This window comes from Symphalangus syndactylus, chromosome 3, assembly GCF_028878055.3.
Source record: "Symphalangus syndactylus isolate Jambi chromosome 3, NHGRI_mSymSyn1-v2.1_pri, whole genome shotgun sequence".
Classification (NCBI taxonomy): Eukaryota; Metazoa; Chordata; class Mammalia; order Primates; family Hylobatidae; genus Symphalangus; species Symphalangus syndactylus.
The window spans coordinates 7635503-7648449 of NC_072425.2; the positions used below are offsets into that span (position 1 = coordinate 7635503).

At 64.9% G+C, this 12947-nt stretch overlaps 2 protein-coding genes across 3 annotated transcripts; one reads left to right on the forward strand and one right to left on the reverse strand.

The window, feature by feature from the left end:
• Positions 1–34: 34 nt before the first annotated feature.
• TPRN (taperin) lies at positions 35–10000 on the forward strand. 2 transcript variants are annotated; one of them, XM_055270256.2, is made up of 4 exons: positions 39–2308; positions 8924–9164; positions 9253–9359; positions 9444–10000. In XM_055270256.2, exons 1-4 carry the CDS (start codon positions 476–478, stop codon positions 9504–9506), a joined length of 2244 nt encoding a protein of 747 aa, XP_055126231.1. In that variant the 5' UTR covers positions 39–475; the 3' UTR covers positions 9507–10000. The 2 variants fall into 2 exon arrangements, with proteins under 2 accessions (XP_055126230.1, XP_055126231.1); XM_055270255.2 differs by having other exon boundaries at positions 35–2308; positions 9253–10000.
• Positions 10001–11235: 1235 nt separating this feature from the next.
• On the reverse strand, positions 11236–12942 carry SSNA1 (SS nuclear autoantigen 1). The gene is made up of 3 exons (XM_055270264.2): positions 12815–12942; positions 12327–12526; positions 11236–11785 (listed from the first exon to the last, which is right to left on the reverse strand). The coding sequence occupies exons 1-3, from the start codon at positions 12864–12866 to the stop codon at positions 11678–11680; spliced, it is 360 nt and encodes a 119-aa protein (XP_055126239.1). The 5' UTR covers positions 12867–12942; the 3' UTR covers positions 11236–11677.
• Positions 12943–12947: the final 5 nt, after the last annotated feature.

The window sequence follows — 12947 nt, forward strand, 5'->3', positions numbered from 1 at the left end:
ACCTGCCGGAGGTCGGAGGACCCCTGGTGAAAGCAGGGTCCGGGCCAGAGTGTGGCCTGTGCACCGTCCACGGACGCGGGTGCCTTCGGTCCTGGAACAGCCCCCTTCCTGCACCGCGCTCTCAGCGGAGGGAACAGGCGGCCTCGGTGCTGGCAGCATGAGGAAGTCCCAAGCTCAGCCAAGGTCACTCGGGGCCCAGGGCCCAGGGGCCGCCCACCTGACTCCCCCGAGGGACACCGGGAGCTGAGAGCGCAGAGGCGGAAGTGGGGTCTGCCAGTGAGCGGCGCGAGGGGCCGGGGTGTGTCCCTTCCCCAATGGAGGCCAGCTCCGGTGATAGGCCTTGTCCAATGAAGTCCCTTGGGAGGCGGGGTTGAGGCGAGTGTTGTCCAATCGGTAGGGTCACCTGAGGGGCCCGCCCTCCTCCCCTGCCATAGGTGGGCCTCCCGCGTGGGGCGGGGAGAGCGGGCTTCCCCCAATGGTCGGTGGCCCGGGAGGGGGCGTGGCCACGGCGCCCAGGCTCGCCGCGGCGGCGGCGGCGGCCACTCCGGCCCTCAGTCCAGCCGTCCGCGGCCGCGTTCGCAGCATGGCCGCCCTGGGGCGGCCGGGCTCGGGGCCGCGCGCTGCGGTGCCCGCTTGGAAGCGCGAGATCCTGGAGCGGAAGCGGGCTAAGCTAGCCGCGCTGGGCGGGGGCGCGGGGCCCGGGGCAGCGGAGCCCGAGCAGCGGGTGCTGGCCGAGAGCCTGGGCCCGCTGCGCGAGAACCCCTTCATGCGGCTGGAGGCCGAGCGGCGGCGCGGCGGGGGCGCGGCGGGGGCGCGGCTGCTGGAGCGGTACCGCCGCGTGCCTGGTGTGCGCGCCCTCCGCGCCGACAGCGTCCTCATCATCGAGACGGTGCCCGGCTTCCCGCCCGCGCCGCCCGCTCCGGGGGCCGCGCAGATCCGCGCCGCAGAGGTGCTGGTGTACGGGGCGCCGCCCGGCCGCGTCAGCCGCCTGCTGGAGAGGTTCGACCCGCCCGCTGCGCCGCGCCGCCGTGGGAGCCCCGAGCGCGCCCGCCCCCCGCCGCCGCCGCCACCGCCCGCGCCGCCCCGGCCCCCGCCCTCGGCCCCCAGCCCGCCCGCCGCGCCCGGGCCCCGCGGTGGCGGGGCGAGCGCCGGGGTCCGGCGCAGCAACTTCCTCCAGAAGACCGGCAGCAACTCCTTCACCGTCCACCCCCGGGGTCTGCACCGCGGCGCGGGCGCCCGCCTGCTCTCCAACGGGCCCTCGGCCCCTGAGCCCCGGGCCGGCCCTGCCAACCGCCTCGCGGGCTCCCCGCCTGGGTCGGGACAGTGGAAGCCAAAGGTGGAGTCGGGGGATCCCTCCCTCCACCCGCCCTCCAGCCCCGGGACCCCGAGTGCCACTCCAGCCTCGCCCCCTGCCAGTGCCACTCCTAGCCAGCGCCAGTGCGTCTCCGCAGCCACCAGCGCCAACGACTCCTTCGAGATACGGCCGGCCCCCAAGCCAGATATGGAGACCATCCCCTCGGGGGACCTCCAGGCCCGGGCGCTGGCCAGCCTCCGCGCAAACTCTAGAAATTCCTTCATGATCATCCCCAAGAGCAAGGCCTCTGGGGCCCCTCCTCCTGAGGGGAGGCAGTCCGTGGAGCTGCCAAAGGGAGACCTGGGCCCGGCTTCCCCGAGCCAGGAGCTCGGATCCCAGTCGGTGCCTGGAGGGGATGGTGCCCCTGCCCTCGGGAAGAGCCCCCTGGAGGTCGAGGCACAGTGGGCAGTCGAGGAGGGGGCCTGTCCCAGGACAGCCACCGCCCTCGCTGACCGGGCCATCAGGTGGCAGAGGCCGTCCTCACCGCCCCCCTTCCTGTCGGCTGCTGCGGAAGAAGCTGAGCCTGCTGAAGGCCTCAGGGTTCCTGGCTTGGCCAAGAATAGCCGGGAATATGGGAGGCCGGGGCTGCCTGTCACCTTCATCGACGAGGTAGACTCAGAGGAGGCCCCCCAAGCAGCCAAACTAGCCTACCCCCCGCACCCTGCCAGGCCTCTGCACTCTGCCAGGCCCGGGTGCATGGCAGAGCTTCAGCCCCGGGGCAGCAACACCTTCACAGTGGTGCCCAAGAGGAAGCCAGGGACCCTGCAGGACCAGCACTTCAGTCAGGCCAACGGGGAGCCTCGGCCACGGGAGGCCGAGGAGGAGGAGGCTAGTTGTCTCCTGGGGCCCACGCTGAAGAAGCGCTACCCCACCGTGCATGAGATCGAGGTGATTGGCGGCTACCTGGCCCTGCAGAAGTCCTGCCTCACCAAGGCTGGCTCCTCAAGAAAGAAGGTCAGTGGTGGGGGCAGGGCCACTGGCCAGGAGGGAGAGAGTGACAGCTCAGAGAACTGTGGGGGCAGCACCTGCCCTGATCCCAGGACACTTGGCCTGGGCAAAGGATGGTTTCTACATGGACTTGAAGCGAGCTGGGGCTGGGTGGGCCATGCCAGGTCCAGGGTCCCAGTGGAGCCCCCTGACTTGGGCCGTGGGGACAGCTGGCCTGCTGTGTGCCTTTCGAGGCTGCTGGAGAGCGCTGGGGCAGACAGTGCTGTGCCCCTTGCCAGTTGTTGTGGCTCATCGGAAATTAGCTGGGTGGGTCTGTCCCTTTGTGAGTCCAGCTGAAAGAAGCAGACCTGGGCTTGTGGGCTTCTCCCCGGGCTTGGCTTTGAGGGGGTGGCCTCACATGGTCTCCTGGAGGCCCACTGCATGGGTGCCAGGCGCCACGATATGAATGGGAAGGGCCAGATGATCGGGGTTGGCTGGATCCCTGCATCACAGTCAGCCCTGGGGTGCAGCCCACCAGCCAGTTGGGAGGGGGCCATCAGCTCCCCAGAAGGCACACTGGTTGGGAGCTGGGCAGGAATGCCGTGTGAGCGTCTAGCGTATGCCTGTTCTGGGCCTGGGAAGCTTGCTGGGGAGAAGGGGACTTCGGAAGCTCTGAGCCAGCCAGGCAGGGGAGTCTCCCTCTTGGCCAGTGGCCTGGAACCCTCTGGGCACAGGAAAAAGAAAATTTTCAGATTCTTCCCGGTCATTCCTGCACCTGCATTTGTTCCCCGGGGCAAATTCCAAGGGCAGCTCCACGTGACTTCCCTGTCTGCGGTGACCTGTCAGGAAGCAGGTGTACCTTCCCTGGGGACTGAGGGGGGGCTTGGGGCACCTCTCTTGGGTCTTCCTATCCAGGCACTGCCCCAGAGCCAGTGCCAGCTAGGCTCACGCCTGAGGCGGGCTGTCCTCCAGCCTCAGTTTCCCCAGGCTGGGGATGGGACCTTGCAGGCTCCCTCAGCAGATAGGCTGCTGCCTCCCTCCATTCGCTTCCTGCCTGGGATTGGCCTTGGCATTGCGCCTCTCCCTGTGCCATCCTCCCCTCCTGGAACCAGGGCGTTGGTGCTCCTTCCGGCTCTATCTGCCGGCCCAGGCATCCGTGCTAACCCTCCTGAGGTGCTTCCAGTGGGGGCTTGGGGCTGGGTCCAGGGCCCCTCCCACTCCTGGAGCCACATGGGTCTATCTCCCCGACCCTCGCCCGAGCATCACCCCAGCCCAATCAAGGTGGGGTCGGTCTGATAGCCATTGCCTCTCTCCTCCAGCTCCTGTCTGCCTCTCCCTTTCCTGCATCCATACCCTTGGCCCTGGCTGCTGGGTGAGGTGGGCACCTCCTGGGCTTGCCCCAGAGGTGGCAGTGGGGACAGCTCCCCCTTTGTAGAGAGAAACTGCGCCTCAGCTTGGGAGTCAGACGGGGTCATGGAGCTTGTGGGGCGAGTACTGAGTTCAGGTTCCTGTTTCTAGAGCCCCTCCCCTTAACCTGTGTGGCCATCCCTGGAAGCCTGGCTTCTTCCTGGGACTAGAGGCCACTGCCTAGAGCATGGCCGTCTTGCCCTCAGAAGGGACAGAACTGGGCCAGGCGTGGTGGCTCACGCCTGTAATCCCAGCACTTTGGGAGGCCGAGGCGGGTGGATCACACGGTCAGGAGTTCAAGACAAGCCTTGCCAAGATGGTGAAATCCTGTCTCAACTAAGAAGATATAAAAAAATTAGCTGGGCGTGGTGGCGGGCGCCTGTAATCCCAGCTACTCAGGAGGCTGAGGCAGGAGAATTGCTTGAACCCGGGAGGCAGAGCTTGCAGTGAGCCGAGATTGCGCCATTGCACTCCAGCCTGGGCGACAGAGTGAGACTGTCTCAAAAAAAAAAAAAAAAAAAGCAAAGAAGGGACAGAACTGTGGGGGTCACTTGTGGCTGGGTTAGGGTCAGAAGGACAGGGTGGGGGCCGGAGGGCCAACAGGAGCAGGAAGATGCAGTGGGGGAGAGGCTGAGCCTGGGAATCAGGCCCTGGACCAGCAGGAGGGAGGAGCTCGGGCCAGCCTGAAGGGGTGGTGGTCCAGATGGATGATGCCTGGCGTGGCCAGGTGGCCCAGGCCGGGTCCTGCCAGAGCAGCATGACCTGCTGGCTGTGATTTCCTGCCTGGGTACAGGCCAGCTGCCCTGCCTGGGAAGAGCCAGAATGTCCATCAGGAGGGGACGGAGGCGTGGGGCTGCCTGCCTTTCAGAATGGCTTGCTGGCCTCGGCACGGTGGGCTGTGAGGCAGGGCTGTCCCATGTACTCTGTGGCCCCTGGGCCAGGAGCACTCACAGGTGGGGGTGCGAGGTGCCCCTGCGGGTCCTGTGCCTGGCCTTGTCTGACCACCCTAGCCAGCCTTTTTTTATTTTTATTTTTATTTATTTATTTTTTTTTTTGAGACGGAGTCTCGCTCTGTCGCCCAGACTGGAGTGCAGTGGCGCGATCTCGGCTCACTGCAAGCTCCGCCTCCCGGGTTCACGCCATTCTCCTGCCTCAGTCTCTCCGAGTAGCTGGGACTACAGGCGCCCGCCACCACGCCCGGCTAATTTTTTTTTTGTATTTTTAGTAGAGATGGGGTTTCACCGTGGTCTCAATCTCCTGACCTCGTGATCCGCCCGCCTCGGCCTCCCAAAGTGCTGGGATTACAAGCGTGAGCCACCGCGCCCGGCCTATTTTTTGTTTTTTTGAGACGGAATCTTGCTCTGTTGCCCAGGCTGGAGGCCAGTGGCAGGATCCCAGCTCAGGGCAACCTTCATCTCCCAGGGTTCAAGCAATTCTGCCTCAGCCTCTCAAGTAGCTGGGATTACAGGCACTTGCCACCCTGCCCAGCTAATTATTGTATTTTTAGTAGAGACAAGGTTTTACCATGTTGGCCAGGCTGGTCTCGAACTCCTGACCTCAGATGATCTGCCTGCCTTAGCCTCCCAAAGTGCTGGGATTACAGGAGTGAGTCACCGTGCTGGCCCCAGCCTTTGGTTGGGACCACTGGCTGTGACCCCCAGGCATGAGGGTGGAGCACAGGGATTGCAGGGCCTGGAGTCCAGCAGGGCCGATGGCTCACTGTGCACCTCAGCGGCTGGCGGTGCTGCTGCTTTTCCTGGGGTACAGGTGAAGGGCAGCTCTTCAGTGGAGTTGTCTGGGTGTTGGGAGTCGGTGAGGGGCCTGCCCCGGGGCTGGCTGTGCCTGCACAGGGTATGATGCCCTTGCCCGCCTCCAAGGGGTGCAGCCCTGCTCTGGGCAGTGGGGGGCTGCTGGCCTGTGTGCCGGGGGGGGCCTGCCTGGCAGGCACAGGCCCGCTTAAGTTATCCATTGGCAGAAGTGGCAGGTGCCCCGTCTCGCAGGGCTGAGCTTGGGGCAGACTGCTGTGTGCTGTTGCAGCCACGCCCGGGCTTCTTTCCTGGAGGGTGGGGCATCCATTCTCATCCTCACACCCTGCCTCCCTTGAGACTCGGCGCTGTAGCCTTTCCTCTTCGTGGAGCGCCACCTGGCCTGGCTCCTACCTGTCTGGCTGCCCCTTCCCCTCCCCTCTGCCCTCCTCCCCTCCTGGCTGTCTGCCCGCCCAGCTGGAGCATGTCAGTGTCCCCAGGGCTCAGTCCTGGACACCCAGGGCCGTCCGCCCTCACCTGCTGTGCAACTTCCGCTTCCACTCCCAAGGCCTCGCTCTCTGATCCTTAGACCCAAGAGCTACCTTGACATCTGCCCTTCCTACTGACACCACCTCCCAGCCAGCACCAAGCCCCAGGCTGGGCTCCTCCCTGCCTCTACCCCTGTGCAGGGCAGATCCTGGGTGGCCAGAGGCTCTCACTGTTGTTGGCTGAGTCCCTTCTTGTCAGCTTTCCTTTCCTTCTCACCTCTCCGCCAGCTCTTCCCATAGGTGGTCTTTCTGAAGCCGGGGACCCCAGGAGCTGCCTGGACCCTCCTCCCTCAGCTTTCTCATGGGCGGAGGCTGTGCATGGCACTGGGGCCACACTTGACTCAGGGAGCACCCAGCCTCCCAGGAGCCTGCTGTGGACATTGCACTCATGCAGCCTGGTCTAGGGTCTGGCCACCCGTGGGAGCCTTGGCTGGGGCTGCGTGGGGGATGGGAGGCAGGTAGCTGTGTGCAGGGAGGAGGGAGAGGCAGGGCTGGGCTCAGCTCACACCTCCGTCTTAGCAGGTTGGGGCTGGCTGCTTGGCCCTTTGTCCCGGGTGAAGGCCAGGCCCTTTGGTAACCAAAGCTAGGTGTTCACAGGCAGGATGGGTGGAGCAAGAACAAAAGAGTTGTGAAAAGCCGGGGGGCTCTGCTGGGAGGCTGGGCTGAGCCGGGACCCACCTGCCTGCTCTCTGTTGTCTGTGCCAGGCAAAGTCCCTGATAGGCTGCGGCCAGGTGTGTGCGGTGCCAGACCCTGGCCACACCCTCTGCCCATCCTGCGTCCCGGGGTCTTCAGGCTGCCCACAGTATGAGTCATGGGGTGTCCTGTGACCCACTGACCTGTCCCCACAGTGGGAGGGGAGGGCTGTGAGGCTCAGCAGGCACCAGCCCAGCTGAGGAGACCTGGGGAAGCAGGACGTGACCAGAGCCCTGGGCCCCAGCTGAGGGCAGACGGGCTGCCTGTCCACCCCCCGCCCCCCACCGCCTGGCCAGGCTGTACCAGGCTCAGGGCCCATGTGCACCCAGCCCCCGCAGCCCCCCTGCTGGGACCGGTCATGTGCACGAGCGAGGGCACTAATCCCGCGGCCCTGGCAGCCAGCCCTTCTGTGTTCTCAGCCGTGGGGGCTGGGCCTGGAGGGCTTCGGGGTCATCTGGGTTAGCTCCATGTATCCAGGGCGACTGGAAACCCCATTTGCTGCTGGACTTTGGGGCTGTGGGAGACCTCTGGCCCACCAGCCCTGTCCTGCCTTGAGCACCTCCACCCGGGGTATCTGTCCCAAAGCATGAGTCTGGGAGGGCTGGGTGACCCCATCCCCAAGTGGGCTGGCAGTGGGTGGGTGCCTGTGGGGTCTGTCCCAGCCTCTCCCTGCCTGGCCTCCTGTGGGATGAGCGTTGGAGGGCCAGGTGGGCCTAGCCAGAGGCAGGGCAGTTAAGGGACAGGAGCAGGTGCCTTTCTCCTTGTTTTGTCTGACCCAGGTGGTCTCCCCCTCCCCCACTCATTCATGCAGACGGTTGGGGTGCCGAGGCCTAGGGTAAGGATGCAAGCAGGCAGCTGAGTTGTCCAGCAGGGCTCTGTGTGAGCTGTGCTGAGAGGGGAAGCTGGGGGTTTGGGCACAAAGGATGGCCCCCCAGCTGTGGGAGGTTGGGGTATTCGTGGTGAGAAGGGACCCAAGGGTGTGCTTGGCTGTGTGGGCCGTGTGGCCGCTGCGGGAGAGGGCATGATGGCAAGAGTGTGTGCCCTCGGCCCTGTCCTGGCAGCCCTGTGTGGCCTCCTCGGCTGCCTCCTGAGAGGCTGTCTCATCCTACTGTGCCTGGCTGCGGTGGTTCTCTGCCTGGGGCCTGGCTCCTGCCTCCGGGTCCTTCTAGGGGAGGAGGAGGAACTTGAGCTGCTGGTGTCCTGTGCCCAGGAAGAGTTTAATATTTCGAGCTCCGGCCGGGCTGCTTCCATCTGCTGCAGGCGGGGGCCGCTCATATTCATTAGGGACCACTGGGGCCGGGCTGAGTGCAGCTGAGCAGTGGGAGCTCGGCTGTTGTGGGGAGCTTAGCCCCATGCAAGCCCCGGTCAGGGGAGGTGGAGAGTCCTGACCATTGGTCCCCACTGCCCCCATTACTCCTGGGAACCAGCAGCCCTGCCTGGGCTTCAAGGCCACTAGGAGAAGGAAAGAATTTGCTCAGATGTGAAATCCTGCAGCCTACGAAGTGGGGATGGAGGACGAGGGCCAGAGGGGCAGCAGGGTGAGGAAGGGGTCACTGCTGGGGTCTCTGGCACCCAGGCTCAGTGGAGGCGGCCCCCCACTCTGCACAGCCTCAGGCCAACTCTCAACTATGTTAGGTGGGTGATGGTGCCTGGGGCTACCGCCTGGCCTTGACGCCTCACAGAGGCCCTTGTCCGCAGTGGGGGGTCCGTGCTCTGCTGGATTGTCCAGGCATCCAGTAAGCCAGGACATGAACTTGGCTTTAGAGAGAGGCCCCAGACACCAGCAGGAGCTGCCTGGAGCCTAGAGTGCAAGGCCCCTGAGGGGACGGCCTCTGTTCCACCCTGTTCCTGCTCTAGAGCTGCTTGGTGGGAGGGGATGTGTCCACCCCAGTTTCCCCCCAGCTGGCGCTCTGCCCAGACAGCAGAGCAGGAGGGGCCTGAGATGGTAGCTCTGGGAGCTGGTTTAGAGGCTTCTGGGGACCCAACGGCTTTGGGCTCCTGGTCCTGGTCAGAGTTTGGTCCCTGGCTGGAATGGGGAAGGGAAGTTGGCCCCCAGGGTGGAGGGGATGGATGCCTGCAGGGTCCAGCTGGAGAGGTCTTTGCCCCCCTCCTGGAGCCCCTGGAACGGTTGATGGTGTGTCTGGTGCCCCACTTGGGTCAGCCTCATCCTGAGGGCTGAACCTGAGCCCCTGGCATCGCTGTGCCCATGTGGGCCGTCACCCCTCGTTCACGTGACTCTCACTCCCAGATGAAGATCTCCTTCAACGACAAAAGCCTGCAGACCACATTTGAGTACCCTTCCGAGAGCTCCCTAGCACGGGAGGAAGAGGTGGACCAGCAGGAGGAGGAGGAGGAGGAGGAAGAGGAAGAGGAAGAGGAGGAAGAGGGATCTGGCTCAGAGGAGAAGCCCTTTGCACTCTTCCTGCCCCGGGCCACGTTTGTGAGCGGCGTGAGACCCGATAGCTCTCGGCTGCCAGAGGGTAGCTCAGGTGAGTGCTCACCTAGGGGGACAGGCAGCCTAGGAGGGGTGGAGCCTGGTCTGTGTCCACATGTCTGCGTGTGCACCTCCGTTCACAGGCCTGTCCAGCTACACCCCGAAGCACTCTGTGGCCTTCAGCAAGTGGCAGGAGCAGGCGCTGGAGCAGGCCCCGAGGGAGGCAGAGCCCCCGCCCGTGGAGGCCATGGTGAGCTGCGGGGGAGTGGAGCGCTGGGGGGAGTCTGACACTTGGGCGAGCCCGTGTGTCCACCTTCTGTCCTCTCACTTTCAGCTCACACCCGCCAGTCAGAATGACCTCTCAGACTTCCGCAGTGAGCCCGCCCTGTATTTCTGAGCCCAGCACTGCCAGGACCAAGGCTGAGCCCAGCTGTGGGAGTCCCGGAAGCTGGGCAGTAGCCAGGGACTACTGCACCCGCTTCTGCCTTGTTTGGCCTCACTGTATCCCACCCACCCCTCCTGGCCTTGGAAGCAGCTAGGGTGCCTCCTGCCATCGGGGCCAGGTCTGGGTCTCACTCCCTGGCCCTGGTTTGGGAGGGTCCAAGCAGGGAGTGGGGTGGGGAACTGCCTGTGGGTGAGGGCCAGGGGCCTGCTGGGTGGTAGCCATCTGCGACCCGGCAGGGGGCTGTGCAGATTCTGCACCTGGCCGTTCCCTGTGCTGTCTCCTCAGCCTGCCTCCCAGCGGCCATGGGGTGTCTGGGGTGAAGGGCTATCCCAGCTACTTGTCCTCTGCAGGACCCTAAGCCCCTGCCCGCAGCCCACATGCCCTCTGTGATGAGTGGCGTCTTTCCTCCCTCTGATGATGGACTCAATAAACAGCACTGGACAAGGCTGCTGGTGTCCCCACGGCATGGTTCTTGGCTGAGAAGGGAGCAGGGGCAGGTCTCTGCAGGAAGAGGCCACATGGGGTACAGTGGGCCCCAGCTTACATGTCTGTGCCAGGGTGTTTGGGAGGTGACCCCGATCTGGTACCCCCACTCCTTCATGTCCCAGTGGCCAAGGCTCTGACCTCCCAACTTCCATGGCCTGTTAACCTGTTGCTCCTCCACCCCAGCCTCCCAGAGCTGGCACTGTGGGAGGTAGGATGCCAGGCCTGCTGTCAGGGGCCTAGACTTCAGGTGGGAGGGTGAGAGTGTTGCAGCTGTTGGGCCTGAAGTGGCTTCTCTGAGGGGCCCAGAGCCTGGGGAGGGACCAAGGGAAGGGCAGCATGAGGGCAGCACAGGGGACGGTGTCTTCTGCTGGGCTTGGCGTGCCCCCTGACCCACAGGATGAGGCAGGTGGGGAGCAGTGCCTGCCTTGGGCAGCCGGAGCTGGGGCTGTTTACAACCCATTGAACCCAAGTGCCATTTCTTCCCTGGAGAATCAAACTTAAGAGCAAAGAGATGCTGTCTGGCCAGACTCTGGCAGAAGGAGAGTTTGGTGTATTTCCCTGGTGGGGTTGGGCCCAGCTCCTTTCTGGACCCTCTGGATCAACACATGCCTCCCAAATCAGCCCAGTCCTCGGGCAGTGCTTGGTTGCTGCAGGGACAAGACAGAGGCCCCAGGGCACATGGAAGTGGCCAGTGCTTGGTGTGCGGCCAGGGAAAGGGGGGCAGCAGGACCTGGTGGCAGCAGTGGTGTCATCAGGCCAAGCAGAACTTGCAACTGAGGAACCGGCGGGGGTGGGGGGTGTGAAGCCCCCCAGTCCTTGCTGAGAGGCACCTGAGTCTGAGGCAGCTGCTGGATATGCTTGGCATCCCCAGCTGTCTCTCTGGGCTGGGTCCTATGCTGGACACCAGAGTGTGGCAGAGAATAGGACGAGTGAGCAGAGCTCCTGAGAGAAGGGTGAGCCGTAGGCCAGTCAGGGGAAGAGGACCGGCGGCCCTGCTGGGGAGGACTGAGGGTGGGGCTGGCCTGGGCAGGGTGGGCACCCTCAGCGGTGTCCCTGAGGCTAGTGGGGCAGTCACAGGGAGGCCACTCCAGACCCTCCTCCCTCCTCTCCCAAGGGGGAGCCTCAGGCTGTGGCTCTGCGGGTGTCTGGCAGCCCCATGCTGTTGACAGGGGCAAGCAGCAGGCTTGCACGGATCTTTACAAAGATAATCTTTATTGATAATCACAGGCCACAGGGGTGAGACCTGAGGTTTGAGTTCTGGGGTGAAGGAGAACCCCTGTCCCCTGCCCTGGGCCTCTGCTGGCTGAGGAGGGACAAGGTGAGGGGGCCCCCATGGTGCTCAGACAACCAGGGCCTCCCTGGCAGGGCAGGAGTGTGGGTGCCACAGAGACAGGCCCCTTGCCGAGCTGACCCGGAGCCCACCATCCCCATAGCCTGTGTGAGCACGAAAGCAGGACCCCCCGGGTGGGCTGTGCCCTGGGCTTGTCACTGATGCCAGTGGAGGCTGGCAGCTGCCCCTCTTGGCACCTGAGACAGTGAAGGAAGGCAGCTGCTGCCGTGAAGAACAAAGATGCTCTGAGGACACACTTGCTGGGGCTGAGCTGAGGGGCGCATGGAGGCAGGCCCTGTCCGTCTGGTCAGCTGTCTCTGCCACCGCTACTTTTCTGGTCTGAGGCTGTAGCCTTGGTCAGGTTCCCAGCTTCCCTCTTGAGAACGCTGAGCAAAGTCTGGGAGCTCTCCAGGATCTGGGGCCAGAGAAGTGAGAAGGTTGTTAACGTTCACCTGTTGGTAAGGTCCTAAGCCCCAGCTGTCCTCACACTCAGGTGCTGGGACCTGGCTGGGGGTGCTGTAGCCAAGGGATCCTGCGTGGGGAAAGGCGGAAGCCCAAGGGGACTGGCAGACGGGGTGGCAGGGCCCTCTTCCCTCCTGAATCTGACCCAAAACACTTCCTCTCCACCCTCAAAGCCAGGCTGGGTTAGCACTGGCCCGTGCTGGGTTCTCTGCCCAAGACCTGGCTCTTCACACTGAGCAGAAAGAACCACATGCCCAGCGACAACCGGATAAAGACCAGGACCCAGGATGCCCCAGGCCCCACAGACAGCCCCACGGTCACTCCCACAGCAGCCTGGGTTCCTCAATGGGCCTGGCCACGCTGCCCCTGCCCGAAATGCCAGCGAGGCACAGACTGCCCACAGCTGGGAGCCCCAGACGGTCCTGACGCCCTGCCGTGGCTACACCCCTGCCGTGACTATCCCCTGATGCTCGGCCTGGCCTCCCGAGCTCCACCTTGAGGTAGGCGGCCTCCGTCTCCGCGATGGTCCGGTCGAACTCGTTGCGAGAGGCAATCTTGCGTGCCAGGTTCTCGTTGACGCGGGCCAGCTTCTCTGTCAGCTGCCTCACCTCATTCTGCAGCCGCTGCTTCTCGTCCTCTTCCTCCTGGATCTGCCGGCACAGCTCCTCCCGCTTCTGGCACAGCTCCTCTATGCCTGGGGGGCCGGGAGGGGCGGCGCTGTGGGCCCAGGGCAGGAGGGCGGCGGCGGAGGGCGGGCCTCCTTCCACCCGAGGAAGCCAGAGTCAGGCACCACCCCCGAGCGCCCGGCGCAGGGCCTGCGAGCCAGCGAGGGCTCGGGCCACGGACACCCAGCCCCCGGCACGGAGGGCTCTGCTCAGCCGCGCGATGCCCGCAGCGAGGCGGGTCCAGGGGCACCCCGCTGCGAGCCGGGAACCCGGCCCTGCGGCCCTCCCGACCTCCCCGTCCCGGCTGCGCCGCTCACACTTGACCAGCTCGTTGTTGTAGTTCTGCAGCGCCGCGCCCTGCTGGGTCATGGTCAACGCCGCCCGGGGCCCCGCCACCCCAACCGCCGCGGAAGCAGCGCTGTCCGCGCCTGCGCACGACTCCCTGATGGC